The 20,710-nt window shown below is 34.2% G+C and overlaps 1 protein-coding gene across 1 annotated transcript in view; it reads right to left on the bottom strand.

The window, feature by feature from the left end:
* The window catches only part of LOC150087922 (uncharacterized), an 81,107-nt gene extending 75,847 nt beyond the window's left edge, over positions 1 to 5,260 (bottom strand). The window contains exon 1 of the mRNA XM_090369965.1: positions 4,864 to 5,260. Within this exon, the coding sequence (XP_090226091.1) occupies positions 4,864 to 5,260 (397 nt within the window). The remainder of the gene's footprint in view (positions 1 to 4,863) is intronic.
* Between the last annotated feature and the right edge of the window lie 15,450 nt (positions 5,261 to 20,710).

The raw sequence follows: 20,710 nt of genomic DNA, 5'->3' as shown, positions 1-20,710 counted from the left end.
TCGCTAGACAGAACGATAGTGGGCTCAGGACATCTCTCTGAAAGATTCCTCTCCTGATGGGGATCGGTCTGATTATGATGTTCTAAAGCTTGATGGTGTTAGTCCATTTCACCATGATTCCTTCTAGGAAGTTTGTTACTGTCGGATTGACTTTGTAGATCTTCTGTGTCGCTATTAGTCAGGAGGCCTTGCAGTAATCGATGTAGGCCTTGTACAAGTTGCGGCACTTCTTGTAGGCTTGCTCTGTAACTGTGGGATCAATGCTTAATTGCTACTTGCATCCTTTTCTCATCTGCTTGCATCCCCTCTGCTGTTCGGTCATGATATTCTGGCTCTCCAAGTGGTTGTATATCTTCTTGGTTATACAGCTGGTACATTGTTGGGAGACAGGTGATCGGCCTATATTTCGCAGGGTTTCTTGTCCCTTGGTCTTTAGCCTTCAGATATGTGATACCTTGAGCAAGAAACTCTGGGATTGTCTCTGTGTGACTTATCATTCGGATGAATTGCTTTGCTAGGCACTTGTGTGTGCAAGTGAGCTTCTTGTACCAGTAGTTGTGGACGTTATCTATTCCTTGGGTTCGCCAATTGTGAGACTTCGTGATCGACCGTTGTACTTCTTTCTCCCGAATCTCCCATTTTCTCATTTCTTGTATGCCCTTGATTTTCTTCCGTTCTAGTTCTATCCAGGGAGCTCGGCAGTTGTCATACTCCTCTGCTGCATATGTTACCCCAGAACTCCTCGATCGTCTTCTACTCGGGTGGATCGTTGCCGTCTTTCCCGTCTTGTCTGATACTCCTGTAGAGGCTCTTTGGTTTTTTTCGAAGATTCGGTTGTTTCCTCTGGAAGCTCTTTTTGTGTGAGCGTAGTCTTTTGCTGAGTGCGAGGAGGTTTTGCTTCAGTGTGTCTAAGTATTTTCATATTCTCTGATTTTTGGTTTCGTGTTTGCTGTGGACGTTCTCTCTCTCTCTCTCTCTCTCTCTCTCTCTCTCTCTCTCTCTCTCTCTCTCTCTCTCTCTCTCTCTCTTGGGGATGCTATTCTTTTCCAATCAATTTTTTACTCCTATTGCCCCATTGGTATTGGGTTAATTGGCCTGTCTTGACTCTTAATTCTTCTATCTTTTGCTGAAGTCTTCTTTCTAAAGCTGGCGGTTCCTTGTTTTTATGTTTCTTCTGCTCCTGGTTAAGTTATAAAACTTAACCATTAAAATTTTGTTCTCAACATTAACAATGACTATTTCAAGGTGTGTTAAGATTATAGAAGAAAGAATTTTTCCATACTGCAGCATAGGTTTTGATATACGCAAATAAGAAAAAAATAATAATAAACTGCTGTCAGTTATTAGAACTGATACATAATGCTGTACTACTAGAACATTAAATCCTTCATAATATGATCCACGGTTGATGCTCCAGAATGTATATTAGCCATATTTCTTACTCATAAGCCGTTTTCCTTAAAACCGTATTGTATTCTGCAAAATTGAATTTCTTTCAACAATCCAAGGGCGTAGTTAGACATTATTTCTAAAAAGGAATATTATTGAACAACTTTTTTCCACAACAAATTATAAAATAATCAATAATCTCTCCCATCCTGACTGTGTGAATCTGAAACCAAACGTTTCTGGCTTCTGTTTAGATTTAACAGAAATCATGTGATTAAAAATAATTGACAGACAGTAAGACGACTACGTCTTAGTATTTTTACAAGGAGTGTTTAACATCGTAAAATCTTTCTTCAGATTAGAGAGTTACATCAATGGAACCGAAACCAGATGCGGTCCTAGTAGCTAAATACCAGCGAAATTGTTAAAAAGCAAGCTTGTTCATCTATGAGTATTAACACCACTGCATCATCCATGTATTTTAAATTCTGCTGGACAAAAAAACAGATGAAACTACAAAATAATCATTACAAGTGCTTATAGACGAAAATAACTTATTTTGTGCTTAAAAGATGACCACATTTCATTTAATATTTAATAAAATGTGGTCCTCTAAAACTGCTCAACCACTAAGCATACCTCTCTAAAATCCTCTCAATCCCCGAGGATACCTGATTTTAAGAGTTTACTGTGTTAAGTTTATGTAGAAGGTTAAAAAACAGTCTTCATCGATTCAGATGATTCAAAGTTAACGAAAAGCAACGTTCAAATGTTTTAAAACAAATGGAATCACCAAAATTCTAATCTGCAATTTTTCTATTAAATGTACTTTTAAAATTACATTCGCCTGCTAAAGTTTATTCAATATTTTACTTATAAGTCCATGAAGTACGCAAAGAGACAAATTGTGGCATTTAGGATGAGGATTTAATGCAACGCAGTGTATGATTGGCAGTCAAAGTTTCTGTGAGAGTCTTGAACTGAGGTGGATCTACCAACAAACATAGTGGGCAATTGCCCACATAATACTGTCGAATATCATATTGGTGATCAAAAGTATTTGAGCATCATATTGCGCTAATAAAAACCACTATACGCACAACATATTTTCCAATACCTTTCCCAGATGAAATGTGAATACACAGCAATGATTTCTTTAGGGTTAAAATATAATCATGGAAATTAGAAGTGTAAAGAAGACCAGAAATTCACGGCCACTTGATTATGATTAACTGCAATCGTTAAAACCTAGCTGGATAGCAATATTTTAAAGAATACTGCTATTCACTATTGGTAGACTGGATCTCTGATTCATCACCGATGTTTTAAAAGTAAACAGAAATGCGTAATTCTATATGAAAAGTCATATATGAAAAAGACGTGGCGTTTGATAAATCTTCAAAAAATGTCTAAAGTTTTTAATTATTAATGTCTAAAATGTTTTAAATTTCATTATACATTATGAAATTTAAGGATTATATTTTTTATTTTATGAAAATCATCATATGAAAATGTGATAGCGATATCTCTTATTAAAAGGTATTTTACATACTACTATTAACATTATATCCACAAAAAATAATAAGACTTGGAGTGTGGTAGACCTCATGGAAACAATAATTGAATCATAACAGAAGAAACAGATGTATAAATTGAAGACATACTTAAACTAGAATAATTGAAGACATACTAGAATGTTCCAAAAAGCAGCTGATATCAAGTGGCAATGAAGAAACATTATTGTCAACATTTCACCAAATAAAAGACAATAACGTTCCTTTTACCTTATTGGCAGAACGAGATTATTGGTAATCTGAATGCGTAAAAACCTTCGCCAGTTTATTACATTTCCAATTTGGATGTCTGAAAACTATGGCATTGCCAAAGAAACCAAAGTGGTATCAGGATTCTAAAGACAGGTGACCAAACTAACACCAACAAGACTAATAAATAAAAAGAGTTGTTCTATTGGAGCAATATTCGAAGACTTGCAGTTTTCGAGGACCAATGTTCTTAAAAGAAAGACAAGATGTATCTCTCTCTCTCTCTCACATTTCTTTCTTGAAGATGGCGTTGCACTGATTGAATTAGCGAGGCAACTCAGGTCATGTGGCATCATCGAAACATGTCTGTATGCTTACGTGCTGTATCTTTGAAATTCAAAGAATGTTTTGTTAATATAATGGTATGTACCGACTACCCTCGTTACACGGTGTTGAGGAATTTTAATAAAAAGGAACAGATGCAAGTGGAACTGACAGTTGAAAGTAGTGTAGAGGCAAGAGAAGAGGGGGGAAAAGGGAGAAGGGACTCTCCCCTCAGTTAATTGCAATTAACTGCATTACTATCCTCAAGCAAACAGCAGTACCACCAATTATTAAACACTAGAGATGCATCAATTAACCTGCCATGAATGATAATCAAATTGTCGTGAAAAATGAGTAATGCTTTATCTAATGACTTTGGACCTGGGTACCATCTAACGACGTGGCCGTTGCGCAGTCATTGTGGCACTGAATTTACACAATTTTTTGAAGATTTTTTTTATACCCTACCACTTTTATTTACATATGAAAGTATATCATACATCATCTACCTATCGATCTATCTCGACAGATAGAGGGGGTTTCGAATTAGAAAGAATAAGACTGGGGAAAAATGCAATGAACAAAAATTATTATAAATTTGAAGTCTGTTTTAAGGATAAATCTGATTACTATAAGCTACGTTTTTATTGTTTATTATTCAAAATAATTAACTTAAAGGAACTTTCCAGTCATTGAGACCATGCCACATTTATCCACTGCTTATATAATAAAGTATTGTGTTTATAATTTCTGCACAAGTCTGTACAGGTGTGGTTTGCCGCATATTAATTTTATTTTATTAATTTATACGTTTCTTTTCCTTCAGATGATATTATTTTACCAACTGTACTATTTTTTCAGATAAGCTAACTGCTATGTGAAAAATAATAGTTTAAATTCTAATTTTAATTCAGTGAAATGAATTTAAGACCTTTTAGGGGAGTTGAGGGAAGAGTAAAGCTTTGCTTATACGGTTTAAGATCTTAATCTGGTTCTAAATGAAGTGTTTATACTAGATTATCTTCAGCCATATCGTAGCAGTTTAAATATTTATTTATTTTTAATAATTATTAACACAAACTTAATAAATCACAGGTGGCAGCAGCATCGATCTATTTCCCAATACAAACAGTCAATTTCAGTCCTTGTATATGGCTGTTGCTAAAATTAGGCTTAACGGATAGTTTTCTTTTAACTACATGACAGAATTTTATTAAGTATATCAAGAAAAAAAAACATTTTTCAGGATAAATAGGACAAATATAACGTAGACTGATTTCATGGTGCAGTTCACTTCTTTAAAACTGCTTTCCTACAAAGTTTACCGAGCGTTGGCAGTACTGAGAACTGTGGATGATATTTCGAGTAATATAAAGGTGTCACTTACCATCCCTGAGGAGTTGATCTTCCTCCTGCCGTAGAGTTGAAGGCAACCTTTGCTCTTCCTCATCCTTCCGGTCGTCTCTAGACCCCAAGATGTTCACCTCACTGAAAGATGAGCAGGGTTCGCACTCGTCCTCATCTCCAGCATCAAAACTGTGAAAATTTGGAAGTTCCGAACTGACCTCGGGGTCACTGTCCACCACCTGAGTCTGGGAGGTCTCGCTGCTGCTATCGATGATGTTACGGATGAGAAAGGACGGCACGTGAGCTGTTCGGCTAGCGGAACTGGTGGCCGCCTCTGGTTTACGGGTTCTCAGATCGGTGGGCTGATCGGAAGGAGCGTGAGTTTCCGCGATCCGAGTGCAGGATGCTTCTTGCTCCACGGACATCATCACTGTCATGGCAGCGGGTCACGTAGCACCCCCCATAAAACTAAACTATGGGAGATGGTCCCTTACTGGAGTGCGTGGAAGCTTCTGCCGAGACGATAATTATTCCAGGACGCTGTCAACGCGTTCACACTGTTTAGTCCGCAGTACGCGCATTAAAATAACAACAGTGTCGATATTGTACCGGGTGGGCAGCCCTCGTGTCCGAAAACGGGCGTCACGCCCGATGACAACTACTGGACTTCAGGTAGCAGCCAACCATCGGTAACTAACGTGGTCACCGTACTGAAGCGCCATCTAACAGCGATTTTATGAATAATGAGTTATGCAGGTTACAGGGCCTGACGTGTTGAGTGCGCGGTAGGTCCGCGTGGCTTCTCGTGTCCGATGCAAAACGCCTACAACCGTTAAAACATGGTAGGGTGAAGGGGGAGGGGAAAGAAATGAATAAAAAAGTCCGATCTCACCATGTTTAGTGCTCTAATTCGTTTAAAGGAAAGGTGGGGAGCTAACAGAGCTGAATTTAATTATTATCATCGCATCTGTTCTGGAATTAAGAAACACTTATAATCATTATTTTACTGCTCTTTAGATCTCTGTGTTTGTATTCAGTTACAAAATGTTTGTGTAAAAGTATCATAGTCACAATCGGAAACTATCTTGGAGACAGACAACACACCCACAATTATAAATTAGATATTATCATTTTCTTGTAATAGCTGTGTTCTTGAAAGTAATTGATTTATATATAATGTGAGAAATTAATTACTATTGCTAATTGTACGAAATAGCTAAGTTCTGTAAGTATATTATTATAATTTATATTTTTATAATAATTAATATTATTAAAATATTATAATTTAAACTAGCAATTATAAAGATACCATAAATAAATATTTATAACAGTTATTGTTAATTGACTAAAGAGGAACAAGTCAAATTTTTTTTTTAAAGTTAAATATCCAACTTGTTTGTTGTCAATGATTAATAACTGGGATGCTTTGGGACATGATTAATAACTGCGATGCTTTGGGACATGTTTAATAACTGGGATATCATTGTGAGTTGCATGTGTCTGCTACCGAAATTGTGGACAGGGAAACAATCCTTTGATTAAAAAGAAGAGGAAGAAACTTTTATTCGAATAGAAATATATAGACAGTTATATTTTGTTTTAAAAAATACCGAAAAATAATGTTATACCTTTTTATTTATGGAATGTGTCATTATTGGGAAAGGCAAATTTTTTCCCCCAAGATATCTGTTAGCTTTACTGAAGCAGACCTCGTAGTTTAAACACCCTTGAAAATGACCGGAAAAATTCAATTACAGTTATTTTATTTATTTTATTTTTTATTGTTCATCAATAGTAAACATGTACTTTCACTCATTTTACTTGGCGTGTTAACATGTTATACATACAATAGTCAATACAATACATACATACATGATTTTGAAGTATTGTATTCGATCCAAAATCCTAGAATCAATGTAATGCTATCAGAAAGCCCCTCTGGGTTTTCTTATCAAACAAGAAAAATCATTGCAAAACCTGGAAAATATTGATATTTTGCAAATTTCTGCATGGTGTCTCTCAGACGCCGTTTGCTAACCACACGTATTCAGAAAATATTTTTAAAAGTAACAATTTTTCTGAAAATGATTTTACACTTTATTATGTTTTTTAGAAATATTTTTTTTAACGAAAGCAGGAGTGTTTGGAAGTCTGATCGTCCCCGATCACTCATTTGTATTTTGAAACATTCTATCTCATTCTGTAGAATGAGAGTTTTTTTTGAAAAGTAATCCATGTTATTACTTTTCAAAAAAAAACAAAAAAAAACGTTAATTTGCTTTTCCTTTTTATGGTCCCTCAAACTTAATCAGTCTAGTGTAGATTACGACGCACTTTTAAGATATCAGATGCAGTACAAGTTTATAAAAAATATATAATTTTTTAAATTATTAATCAATCGGAATGGATAATCGAAATTTTTGATTCATAAGAATTAATGTATCTATTTAATATTTATCTTTCTAATCTCTTAGGCTGTTCTGGGACTTTTTAAATATAATACAATATTGGATTTATTATTTACAGAGTAAAATTAATAATAATTATTATTATTAGTAGTAGTAGTTCGTAATAGCAGTAGTTTTATTATATTAACTAATACATATTAATTAATTATAAAAAAAAAAAAAAAGGGGTGTGTTATTCCAAAGTTTAAGATTTAAAAATAATGTAAAACAATACCAATAATGATAATGTTATGATCGAGGATAATAGAGAGAAAATCAAACATGAAGATGTTTGATTTGCTGTCTATTATCGATATTCTTTTTTTTATTTTTTTTTGTATCCTTAGCTACAGTATATGCATACTCAAAAAAATAATAATAATTCTGATTGTTAGTTTATTTAGTTAATAAAAAAATACTGAATTAATTTTTTTTTAACATGAAGATAGCAGATATATATATTTTTTTGTATTCATAGCTACAGTACATGTCTATTCAAAAAATAATAATTTTGATTTAGTTTATTTAGCAATTAGAAAATAATTTGATTTATTTATTTAAATAATTACTAAAGAATTTATTTAGTAAATATATAAATTAAAATAATTTAGTATTTTTTTTATTAACTAATCAAAACAGTTTTGATTTATTTAGTTAATAAAAACATTCTCTCAAACATGTATTTGCAAAAATATCGGATCGGTTTTTTTTTATATTACTTGCTTAGTTGTTTTGATAACAGGGAAATTGTTTGATGATTGAGTTACTTCCATGCAGGATTATCTTAGTTAAATTAGATATCGATCCAGCAGGAATCCAACTTTACTACAGAGGAAAAAAAATTAAAATAGTTAATCGACGTTTTTTGCTTTCAGTAGCTGATAAGTTAAAAAAAAAGCAGTACAAAATAATTTACGATTTTCAGTTTCTCAATCAATTTTAATCATTTTTTTTTTTTTTATTTATTTATTTTCAGATTGGCTGTTCGCTACAGTTAATGAGTTAGCGCAAATTGCACAAAGTCCAGATTTTAACTCAGAGTTTTTACAGTGCTCCAACCATATCGAAAAATTTGAAGAATCCTTAAAACATTGAAGATTCTTCAAAGGTTAATGCAGTTACTTACGGTTACTATTCCAATTATCAGGAATGTAACATCTTCTGAACGTTCTTTTCAGAATGTTCGCGAATTTAAGTTAAAGAAATGAAAAAGCTAACGTCTCCATAAGGTGACAGCATCTCCAAGAAAGTTTTTAGGAACTTATACTTCGTTGTGATTTTCAGCCAATTAAGATTAAAATTTAGGTACAGTATGGAGAGTTCACTTCATCAAATACACATTCAGTTGAATTTCAGAAATTTTAAAATTTCTAAAGAGAAAAACAAAACCATGGAGAAATCAGGGAGAAAAACAGAACCATGTAACTCTGGCAAGAGACCGACTAACTCAGCCACGTTGTGAAAAAGCTTATAAAATTCCTCGCGTCATTGACAGCTTTCGAATCCGGCCCTATTCCACTTGGTGTATGGAAGACGGTGCTTATTTTCACTGTACAAGGCGACCCTTAAATCTATGAATTTAGGAATCAATACTTATTGCCTATGGCTACCAATGGTCCACAAATAATACGATTATAGACCGTGATTACAGCATCACTAAAATCATCAAATTTTGCTACTATAAATTATTTATACATTATATCACCATTAACCAGTAAGTTTTAAGAGAAATGAAAACTGAAATCTAAAATGAAAAAAATATAAACTTCAACACAAGCATGTACCGAAATGTGGACAACATCTTAAGGTCGTCTCCCCAACTTTTTGTGGTCAGTAAATCATCATAAGGTGCATTACTGACGATTTTCCTAACGTTACTTAAAGATTATAAAAAAAAAACGTGTGGAAAATTAATAGGCAAATCGCTAGAAAGTAGATAAGTCTCTTTCTGCCAAATACAACAAGCCTTATAAAATTATTTAGTAATCCTTAATGACTAAATAGATTTGTTTACTACGAGAAAAGTGTCTATTAAGGTTTTTTTTAGGTCCACCTCATCGTGGACCTAAAAAAAAAAACTCTAGACTTTTTTTTTTTGACACTTTTGTTTAGTGTTTCCGACTCCTGCTGCAGAAGAATAGAAACACTTAGGTACAACCCCAGTATATGTCCTCGTACACTGCCCTTTATAATGTATGCTCTTTCAGTTTCTCTAAAGACTTATTATTTATTTTTCTGCGGACCTGAATCTTTTAGATTATCACAAAACATCCATTCACATCTTTCATTCTTCTATCTATTCCCGATTTAAGTAGCGTCAACTGTATTTTGTTCTCTTAACTTTCACGCGTTGTTAGTCGAGCGAGTAAGTCAGGGTTTTCATTTAGGCAATGTACCACACCCGAAGCGTTTCCCTTTGGCTGGCTTCAGAATATTTGTTTAGACCTCCAGCCGTTTTTGGCTTGTCGGCTCTCTCTTGTTTCAATACTGGCAGAGATAATCACCCATACAAGTGTAACCGCCGCTTTTTAATTATCTCTGTAAGACAACATTTTATCATTTCTTTCTTAGCTTTGTCGGCACTTCGGTCTTCTATTATTGAACCAGCAAGGCGAGTTTCGGGAGTAATTTCAACATTTAAAGTTCTTTTACAAGCCGACACTTTAATGCCCCTAATGTATGGGGGGGAAACAATTTTTTTTTATTGAAAGTTTCTCGCGATATTAGTAGCAAAAAAAGAGCCATTAGATCTAATGTGGCAATTTGAAGACTAAAGAGTTAGACCTAATTGGATGGAATATGTATGCTGTTAAATAACTCGCACTTCGAGTGACGAAGACATTTGAAATAGAGTGTGGATAAACTGTATTAGTGCTATGGATGTGACGCTTAAGCCATTAAATCTCGCATTCCTTCACAGCAGGGGAAAAAGTTGAGAACTGAAGACTTCAATTTATAGAAACAAAGATAAAATTATCCATTTTTATAAGAATATGACTTTCACACCCACCAGAAGCATGGTACACCATAGCATAATCGCTGATACCCGAGTAGAACTATGATAAAACAAATAATGTGCAGATATTAAATATAATAATAATATTCTAATTATTTATTATATTTGAATATATTTTATTTATATATCAGTAAATTAGAGCATGCTTCAAGTTGAGTAGTTCTATAGTTCCCTTAAATAAATTTATAGCTAAAGACTATAATGTTCTATAATAAATTGAACATATTCATCTATTTTTTTTTAAGACTTTAGAGGTTATCATTTTTTTTTTCTCTTCCTTCAAATCCGAGGACAAATATTTCCTGAGAGAGAGAGAGATGAATAATAATAATCAAATAAATGATTAAAAAATTAAAATTTTAGTTATATTATAGTATTACTCAATAATTTTAATTATATTATAAAAATTAAATAAACGTTAAATTATATGGAGATAGTTGAAATATTCTGTAGCTTCTTATTTATATCTATTTATTTTATATATATATTTTTTTTATTTTTATTTATGTATTTATTTATTATTATTATTTTTTTTTTTTTAGCGGCCAGTAGGGTTTCAATGCAATAGTCTTCATGCAGACAAGCATGATACACTACAGCGATATTAAAGAACAAATTTTCCCTTCACAAGTTTTACAACTTTCCAACAAATGACATCAAAAAGGTAAATCTATAATTTATTAAAAAAGATAAGACCACAGTTTAATAGCAAATTAGCCTTTTGGAGATTAAATATTATTTCGTAAGGGGCTCACATCTGGTGAGTATGGGCTTGGCACACCCAGGGTCCTGAGCTGGATATCACCATTCTTCTCTTTCTTGGTGATTCCTTTCTACTTCTCTCTCTCTCTCTCTCTCTCTCAGGGTAATAGGGATTTTATTTTTTGTTCGTTGCAGCATAAGCCTCAGGCTTCCTTGCACCATATGGCTAATAATAATAATAATAATAATAATAATAATAATAATAATAAATCAAACGTGCAAAGCAGTACAATACTAGGGCAACTCGTTGGGAAAGGAAAATTTGTTCAGGTGTCGAGGCCATTATTTGCTTATATCGTGTGTTATGTATACTCTAATTAATATAAAACTCTAATTAATATATAATACTCCAATATATTAATATATATATACTCTAATAATATAAACATAATTAATGCCTCTCACGTTCACACTAATATAGTCATAGGATTTGTTATGATGGCCTTTCCGGGATGTATTCTAAAAATCTCCAAATTTGAGACTGTACCAAGAAACTGGGACGTCTGGTAATCCTGGTGTAAATTCATGATAAACATTGTATTCAACTTCACATAGTTTATTTGTACTTACATGAAGAAATACTGATGCAGATACGAATATTTGGGAGGTACATGCTTAACCATCGATGCTCCAATGTCTCTTACCTGACTTATACAAAAATTTCTACATAATACTTTCCATAAATTAATAGAACTATAGTAGAGAAAATTTTAATAGGTGGTTCAAAGTCGTTCACGCAATGATTCCATCCCTTTTCATCAAATTATGCGGTGAAAGGTGTATGGAATGACAGAGAAAGGTCATTCAGCTTATGACCTTCGGCGCACATATTTCTGTGTATAAATCAAACTATACCAGTTGATGACGGAAAAAAAATAAAACTTTTCTGATTATGTACTTTATGGCATGTTTACTTTAAGTAACAGTCTTCTAATATCACACTTACAGTAAGATCCATTTGCAATGAAGTGAGAATGACACCGATAACAGAAAATTGTAAAATAGATGACTAGAGGACTTGCTCATAACTGATGAGTTCCCGATTTCCTATATACAGTTTTAAAAAAAGTCTTTCTTGCAGTTTAAAAACGATAAACATAAGAAAAATATAACATAATATAGGGGTAGGTGGTTCCAAAATTACCAACCATGCAATGGCGTCCAGGACATTAATACCAATATTTTGACACAGATAGACGTTGTTGCTTACCATTTAAAATCCATTTTAAATACAGACTGTAGGATAAGATGTCTCGTTTAATAACTTGTTTTATTTGCTGTTACTTGTCAAATATGCTTTTTAATAAAAAAATTAAACATTAACTTTTAACTTCTCGTTGAAAAACTGTGCCAGAGGACAGAAAAATCTTCTGACCTTACTAACCATTAAACAAATCAGTTAATGTGCACAGAATTTTGTTATTATTTTAAATAAATGATATATGTTTTTTTCATTTTCTGTGATTAATAGGAATGAAAAGTAAATATAGTTATCTCCTTATAAATTAATTATTAAGATTATAACTTTATAGAACATTTACGTTCTCTAAAGTTAACCATTTAGTTTAATTGCAATTGCGTGATATTTATTACTCTCCTTCCGTATTACTCTCTTTTATTTAAGTCTTTCTCTCTCTTTATACACTCCGCCTAAAGTATGGCAACAGTTTTTGTTAATTCTTTTTGAAATTAGCTATGACAATGTAAAGGTTAATAGGAAAAACAACACACTATAAAGTATTTTAAGATTTTTATTAAGAATTAAAATATTTACAGCAAAATTATTTAAATGATTAATATTAACAGTTATGCTAATTGTTCATTAACATATCCTCCACAAGAATTTATCACTGCCGTACCCAGATGTGGCATTCTGGTGATTAATTTTATAATAGTCTTGACTAATATTATTCCAAGCGATTTGCAAGGTTGCCTATAAATTTTGTTAAGATGGGCAGACTTGACAGTTCAAATGATCTCATAAAATCTCTGTTGGATTTAACTCAAGTGATTGGAATCCAGAGTGGCACTACTTTATGTTGGATTTTAAACCTTGGGTCCAAAAATTTTTAATTTGGATTTATCCGTCTACAGTACGTTTTTCTACTCTTCGATTGTCCAAAGATGTTGATGGTTCTTAGACCAAGCCAACCGTTTCTTCCGATTTTCCTGTTTTAATAAGGGTTTTCGGACAGCTACACGACCATGAAGTCCTGCTTGTTTAAGACGAAGTTTGCAGTGGATGTAGACGCGAGAGTTTCTCTGTTCCTATTGAATTCAGCTCTGATCTCAGATGTTGTAGTCTTCAACTGCATTTAGAAATCAATGTTATGCTCTTATCTTGTGCTTCCGTTGTTACTCGCGGTCTTCCTGATCGTGGTGTATCCTATAAACAGCCAGTCTCCTTGAATCTTTGAATGGTACTTTGTACTCCTTTAAATGAAATTCTTTGTATTTTTGCCAATTCTTCTCATGGAATAATTTTGTTTATACAGAGTTATAAAGCCCTTCTTTTTTCAACACTCAGTTCCTTATTTCTTTCCATGTTTATCACAAAACACCAAACACTCTCTTTCTCTGGATGACGGGTGTTCGATTTTATAAGTTACAGCTCTTATTCCACAAATTATATTATTGAAAAAAAAACCATTGAATCATCTACAATCTTCTCAAGTACTAAAACAATACTCTCACTTTCTAGAATATTGTAGAATCACGCGCAACATTCAGGAATCCTCTAAATATTCTACCACATTTGGGAGTCTTCTTATTCGAGTATATTCCTTTCTGGAATATACTCGAATATTGTAAAAATTTCTTAAATATTTCATTTTTTGATTTTTATCCATAATAGAAAATATTTTAATAAAAAATTGGTAAACCAGTTGGTCCTATTTTAATACGAACTTTGAAAATTAAGAAAAATGAAATGTTCAAATCATGAACGGATTGAAACTACATTTCATCTACAAATTTCTTTTTCCCTATAAATTATATGGAAAAAAAGAAAAGTTTTTCTTAGAAAATAAAGCTGCTAGAGAAGTTGGACACTGGTGTGTCCTTTCCCGCATCTGTGAGGACTATGGCATTAAAACATTAACTGTATTAGGTATTAATTGACATCCTCTAAAATATTAATCTTAAATTTATTAAATAACTACAGACAGTCTAAAAATAAATAATACTTTTAGGAAAAAAAAACACAAATGTTAGCTTCGCAGCGTTAATGCAATGGTTTATGCTCATAGCAGACTTTACCTTCCCAACGAGTTGTGTTGGTATTGCACTACTTTCAAATTACAGACAGCTGTGCTCCAACCATTAATCCAATTTCATTATTTTCGAAAGGAATCTCACAGGGGCAGCACCGACATACTGAGACGATATTGTACATGTTCTAACGCAGAAAAGTGTAGAATTCAAATGAGATTCTAAATTGTCTCTTCCTGAGTTTAACGTCTCTTAAGGATATTATTATCGTGAATATCTGATATACGTTTAAATATTCTACAGGCCTTTTAATCAGAAATTAAGCAGTTCGTATAAAACATTTATCAAGACAGCTAATGCTCAGTTTTCCACGAACAATACAAAAGAATATCTTGAAAGAAGAACGTAACGTGGGGCGTTTATAATGAATTAGTTAAATGTTGATAACAGTAACCAAATCATGTGATTTGCTTAGTGGTTTTATTGTGTAAAAAAGAAATGGAAAAAAAGAAAACACTTATTGCTATCTCAAAGTAGAAGACTTAAGTAGGGAAATGGACAAAGTTTAAAGGAGGAATGCGTACTTAAAAGTAGAATACATTTACGCTGTAAAGAAGATAGCAGAGTGTGCAGGGGTCCTCATCCACACTGCGAAAAAAGACCGCTTGGAAGAGAAAAAACTTTATAGCCTCTCCTGGATAGCTATAATCCTTATTTAAAAGCTACAGGATTACTTTCGAAAGCTTATGGAGCACTAAAATATGAATGATCCCTATGTGGTGCATCATTCAAGCATGGCGAGCAAGCTAGATCAGTTGGAAGCAGTAAAAATGGGTGTCCTTTCATGAGTTTCGATAATATAAAAACTAATCTCATATGGGATTAATTTCTATACATATATATCAGTGTTCGCCCAGTGTTCTTATCGAATTTCACAATACTAAGTTCTATAGCTTCTCCTGGATTATTTATGCTCCAAACAGACAAACTGGTTTTAGAACACACACAAGCAACTTGATACTCCCAACCTGAGTTGCTCTTGGACCAATCCAAACAATACCAACGTCTTCCTTATGATTGAATCCACATCTTTCTTCCTTTCGCGAGCTCCAAGGACCTACCTAAGTAACTCTATGAAAATTATAGCAGCTGCCTCTTATCTAAGTTAACAAAGGAAGCCATCTTTTCCCCAGCTCATTCTCAAGATTTACAAAATACAGGAAATGTGTATCTCAAAGTATATTTCCCTCCGTCCGGTTGTAATGTTTTGAAACAATCTATTTTCTACTTTGTTCCAGTTGGCTGAATCGATTTTTTTCATTTAAAAAGTTTTAAAACAAACTGCGCTGTCGTGTCCAGCTCAAACCGGAAACCCTCAGAGGGTTGTCTCGGAGGAAATTGTGCAGGATCTGATCCGTAGAATAAACGTCAACAATTTAAGTTGCAGTGATTCAGCACGGCCACGATTTGGACCCGCCCACATATTACCATCGGTGACAGACTGCTCCTAAGCGGGTGGCCAAATGACGATCATTATTATGTAAAGATATCGGGGTATTCGTTATAGGCGTCTTGGCTGGGCAACTGCTATTGTTTCAACAGTCCCGCTTCGTTGCAATGACCAATAACTTTCAGCAATAGCCTGTTGTCTGCCCGTTTCCCCTCCTCTCTTTCCCCCAACGCGATTCCATTTTAGCTACATACAGCGGAACAGACAACTTCACTCTTGTTGACAGTCCGTGACGAACAAAATCATCACTACAGCGACATATGCATCTATGTTATACCTGTAGGATTAATTCGTAGCCTTTTTTTTTCTTTTTTGCACGTAATTCTGGCTCCCCACGAACGTGAGGGGTTTCTGTAAACAGTAGAGGCATTGTTGTTTTAAAAAACTTTAAACTCTTTCTTCAGTTAAACGAATGGAAAAGGGCAAATATTTCTAGTACTTAAAATGTTAAATTGAAATAAATTATTATTTTAATTATAAACTTATAAAAATTACAATTAGTTAATTAAATAATATTGAAACATTAGGGAAAAACAATCATCAACTTTTTAAAAATAGAAGTTGTATTTGCTGAACACGCAGAGAAAAACATTATTACGTAAAGTGACACGTGATACTTATTAGCCAATTGTGAGTAAAAACAAAGACGATGTTTATGCGCATGCGCAGATTTATGTATAACAAATTCGCCTTTACCACAAGTTGCAGTGGTATTGCAATTTTGCTATTTTATAGCAAAATTCTAAACAATTTTGTTTTCTATATTTATCAATGATATTGATAAAGGCATATGAGGCTTAATGTTCAAGTTTTCAGATGACACAAAGGTTGGCAGAGTGGTGAATGACAGTATGATACTGCAACAGGATCTAGAAAAGTTAGGCAATTGAAGTTTAACATTGATAAATGCAAAGTACTACTGATATGGGTAGCAGTACCAACTGTGGTACTACACTCAGGGTAGTGGAAAATTAAAAAGACCTGGGGTAATTTTGCAGTCAGATATCAAGTTTTTGGAGCAATGCAGACAAGTTGCTACAGTAGCTCATGGGATTCTGCCAATGATATACTGGAATTTTACTAGCAGGGATAAAGAGGTAATTATCCCATTGGATAAGACAATGGTCAAGCCACATCTTGAGTATTGCATACAGGTTGGAAGCCACATTTTAGGAAGGCTAAAATGTAGAGTTGCTGGAACGAGTACAGAGAAGGGCAACGAGATTGGTGAGCGGAACGAAGGGGTGGTATTACCAATAAAGGCTTCAGTTCTGTAAATTGCAGCGTCTGGAGACTGCACTTGCGAGGTGATCTGATTGAGACGGTTAAGGCTTTGAATGGTTTGAGCAAGCTCAGTGCTGATCGGATTCTTCCTCTTGCTCAGACCACACACATATGAGAGGCACATATTGAAATTGGGGAAGGATGGTTGCGGAATAGATGTGCGGAAGTTTGCCTAAAGGCAACGGGTGGTTAATTAATTGGTGGAAAAAATTTCATCTGTCGTTGTGAAAGTTGATAGTTTAAAGGATGAACTAGATAAATTATTGGACGAATCGAATAGATGAAATGTGAGGTGTAGTGTTTTTTTTTTTTTTTTTCCTTTGACTGATGCTGTATAAGTTTGCTTTCTTGCATTATTTCCACTGCTAATACACTGGTGTGCAAAATTTAAGGACCAGTCAAGTTTTCACCAGTAGCTTCTCATAGGAGTAGCATGGATATGGGAAAAGCATGCCAAAGGAACCTCGTAAGGTACAGAAATGATGAAGGAAACAACACCGACCCAACAACGGGAACAGAACGGCACAGAGGGACTTTATTCAAAAATGGCAACATAACTGGCTGCCATAATACAGATGCATCACTGCCAAAGATGGAACAAAGGGAAGAGGTGGTCCTCAATAGGAGATATGGCCACCCCTAATGTCGATGCAGGTTTTGCACCGCCTGTCCATACTTAGAACAATGTTGTTGATAAGGTTTTGCGGTAACATCGTCCATTCGTCTGTCAGTGCCATCTTCAGCTGGTGAACATTTTCTGGTGCGTGTGGACGTGCCACTAGGCGTCTCCCCAGAGCGTCCCGTATGTGTTCGATGGGAGGATTTAGATCGTGGAACGGGCAGACCAATCCATATGAACAATGTCCTCACTTTCCAAAAGCATATCAACAGCTGCAGTGCGATGGGGCATGGCGTTGTCAACTATAAACACGAATTCGGGGCCAACGGCACCTCAGAACAGACGCACATGGGGAAGGATTACCTCAGTACAGTAGCATGCACTGGTTACAGTACCGCCTTCCGGTATCTGGAGTTGTGTACATCCATCCAAGATAACGCCTCCCCAGACGAGAACACCTCGACCGCCATATCGATCCCTTTTAGTGATGTTTTTGCTGGGTGATACTATGTGCCAGATTAGCTGACGTCCAGAATCGCTGCTGAGACTGAATCTTCTCAGCAGCGATTCTGGACTGAATCTTCTCAGCAGCGATTCTGGACTGAATCTTCTCAGCAGCGATTCTGGACTGAATCTTCTCAGCAGCGATTGAATTAAGTTTTGCATACCAGTGTATATATATATATATATTAGCTAATGCTAATTTCTCCTGCTTGAGAATGCGTATACCAACTATAGTCGAACTCTGCCAGTCGAAGTGACATTATCCACAATTGTTACCCATCATACATCCAATGTGACGCCATATTCATAATTCAAATAGCCTTCTAGCAGCAGCGTTGGTGTGTTCTAGAAACAAAAATAAATACAAAAAATTATAATAATAGAATAATTAAAAATATATAATAATAGAATAATTAAAAAATATATAATAATAGAATAATTAAAAATATAAATAATAATAGAATAATTAAAAATATATTAAAATTACTTGAACATAAAGTTCAGTATTTTCCACTTCTGGTTTATTGGTGCTTTGGAATGTACTATTGTCTTTTTACACGACTGTAGACGTTTCAAACGAAAAAAATATATATACTATATATAATTACAGTAGAAACCGGATAAGAAGTTTTCCGAAGGGACTAGAGGTTTAGGACTTCTTACGAGGGAAAACTTCTTAAATGGGAAAATGACCTAAGGGTATGAAATACCAACTGCACAAATGAAAATGTAAAGATACACATAAATAAGTTAAAGATCATTTTAAGTACTATTTCAGAATGCATAAGTATTTTACTCTGCCTATGGGAAACATTTTTAAACTGAGGATTTCTAATTGCTTAACATTCTTTTCATTAAACTCCTTACCAAATACTCATTACCAAGTTGGAAGGATGAGCTCCTTTGGAGTTTCAACATACCTTAAAAAGGTCACAATTACAATAAGAGCGAGCAACAGCCCATTAAGTAATTCAGAACTGTTCACAACCATCAGAACTTAACTATTAACGTGGTCGAGGTATCCAATGGATATCGATGAAAACAATTGCAATATGTTACTTCTATTATATCAAAATGTTTCTACTAAAAAGATTTTAAAGCCTCAGACTACGGAAAATTCACTAATCGAACAAGTTAGTGCGTTACATCATTTTAGTTCGTAGAAAATCACTGAAGTAGGTGAAATAGCATCGTTTCTGTTATGGCTCATATTGTGAATGCCTTCACAACGAGTTTCCCTGATATTGCACTACCTCCAATAAACAACGCTTCAACAATGGAGAAGACTAATGTTGCTTATTCTTGGCTGATACCACCACCCCACCACCCGTGAGTTGTTGTATCCGCCGAGAATAAGTAAGGTAATCTGCAGCCATTATCAATCCACTGAAGGATGAAAGCCTCCTCAACAATTCCTGTTGAGGAAAATGGACCATAATCTGCCACGCTGGTCCATTGCGGATTGGCAGATCGACCGTATTTAGCAGTCAGAGGTTTGAACCCCGGTCTACTCAAAGAGCGTGTTCTACTGCAGTCCCGCTCTTGACCACTCGGATCCGGAGAATAAGTAACAAGTCTTCTCCATTGGCGAAGCGTTGCTTCTTGGAGATAGTGCAATATGAGGGCAACTCGTTGTGAAGGCAGTCACAACATGAGATATTGTTGTTGTTTTTTGGTTTTTAGGAGCATTAGCAACTAAGGCCATATTGCTCCCGGGGATATGCGGTGGTCATTCCTGACCTTTCCGCATCCTCCGTATTTGGTGGTCACCAGCTCGAACCCGGGTCTAACATGAGATATAACCCAAACGAAGCCATTTCACATACTTCGGTGGTTTACTATGAACTAAAATGAAAGTTGGCATTAACTTACTTGATTACCAAATGTTTATATTGTTTAATATTAAAAAAATAATAATATATATATTTAAAAACGTATTAAGTGAGGAAACGTCATTATAACAATACACTGTGTATTCTTTATCACGAACTTTTTATGCGGGAAAACGTTTTACCCGAGAAAATAATACATTATAACATATGGAGTTGAAATTGGGACTTAAGAAACCAGACCCAGGACAGGGGAAACTTCTTATTTCTTATCCGGGTTCTCTTGTATTTAAAAAAAACGTATTAAGTGGGAAAAAGTCATTATAACAATACAACTGTGTATTCTTTATCACGAACTTCTTACCCGGGAAACTTCTTACGCGGGAAAAAAATTCTTATGCGCGGGAATTTCTTATCCAGGTTCTGGTAATAATTCGGACGTATAATTCTTAAAAAAAATTGATATGTATAAAAAATACATATACTTCCAGTTCACATTATAAGGAAAGATCTTTTTTATTTATTATATATTTTGGTGTATGGTTATATATCAAGTTTTTATAAAAATTTTGGGACTATAGCTATTTTATATTTATAAGTTGAAATATTTATTTAATTACAAATTTAAAATATTTAATTTTATTATAATATTTTATTATAGGATAAATATTTTGAGATAATTTAAATTAAGGTAGGATGTTTAAAG

Source organism: Mastigoproctus giganteus, chromosome 3, assembly GCF_048544385.1.
Source record: "Mastigoproctus giganteus isolate SK-2022 chromosome 3, ASM4854438v1, whole genome shotgun sequence".
Lineage (NCBI taxonomy): Eukaryota > Metazoa > Arthropoda > Arachnida > Uropygi > Thelyphonidae > Mastigoproctus > Mastigoproctus giganteus.
This window is presented reverse-complemented; position numbering and strand designations above follow the sequence as displayed.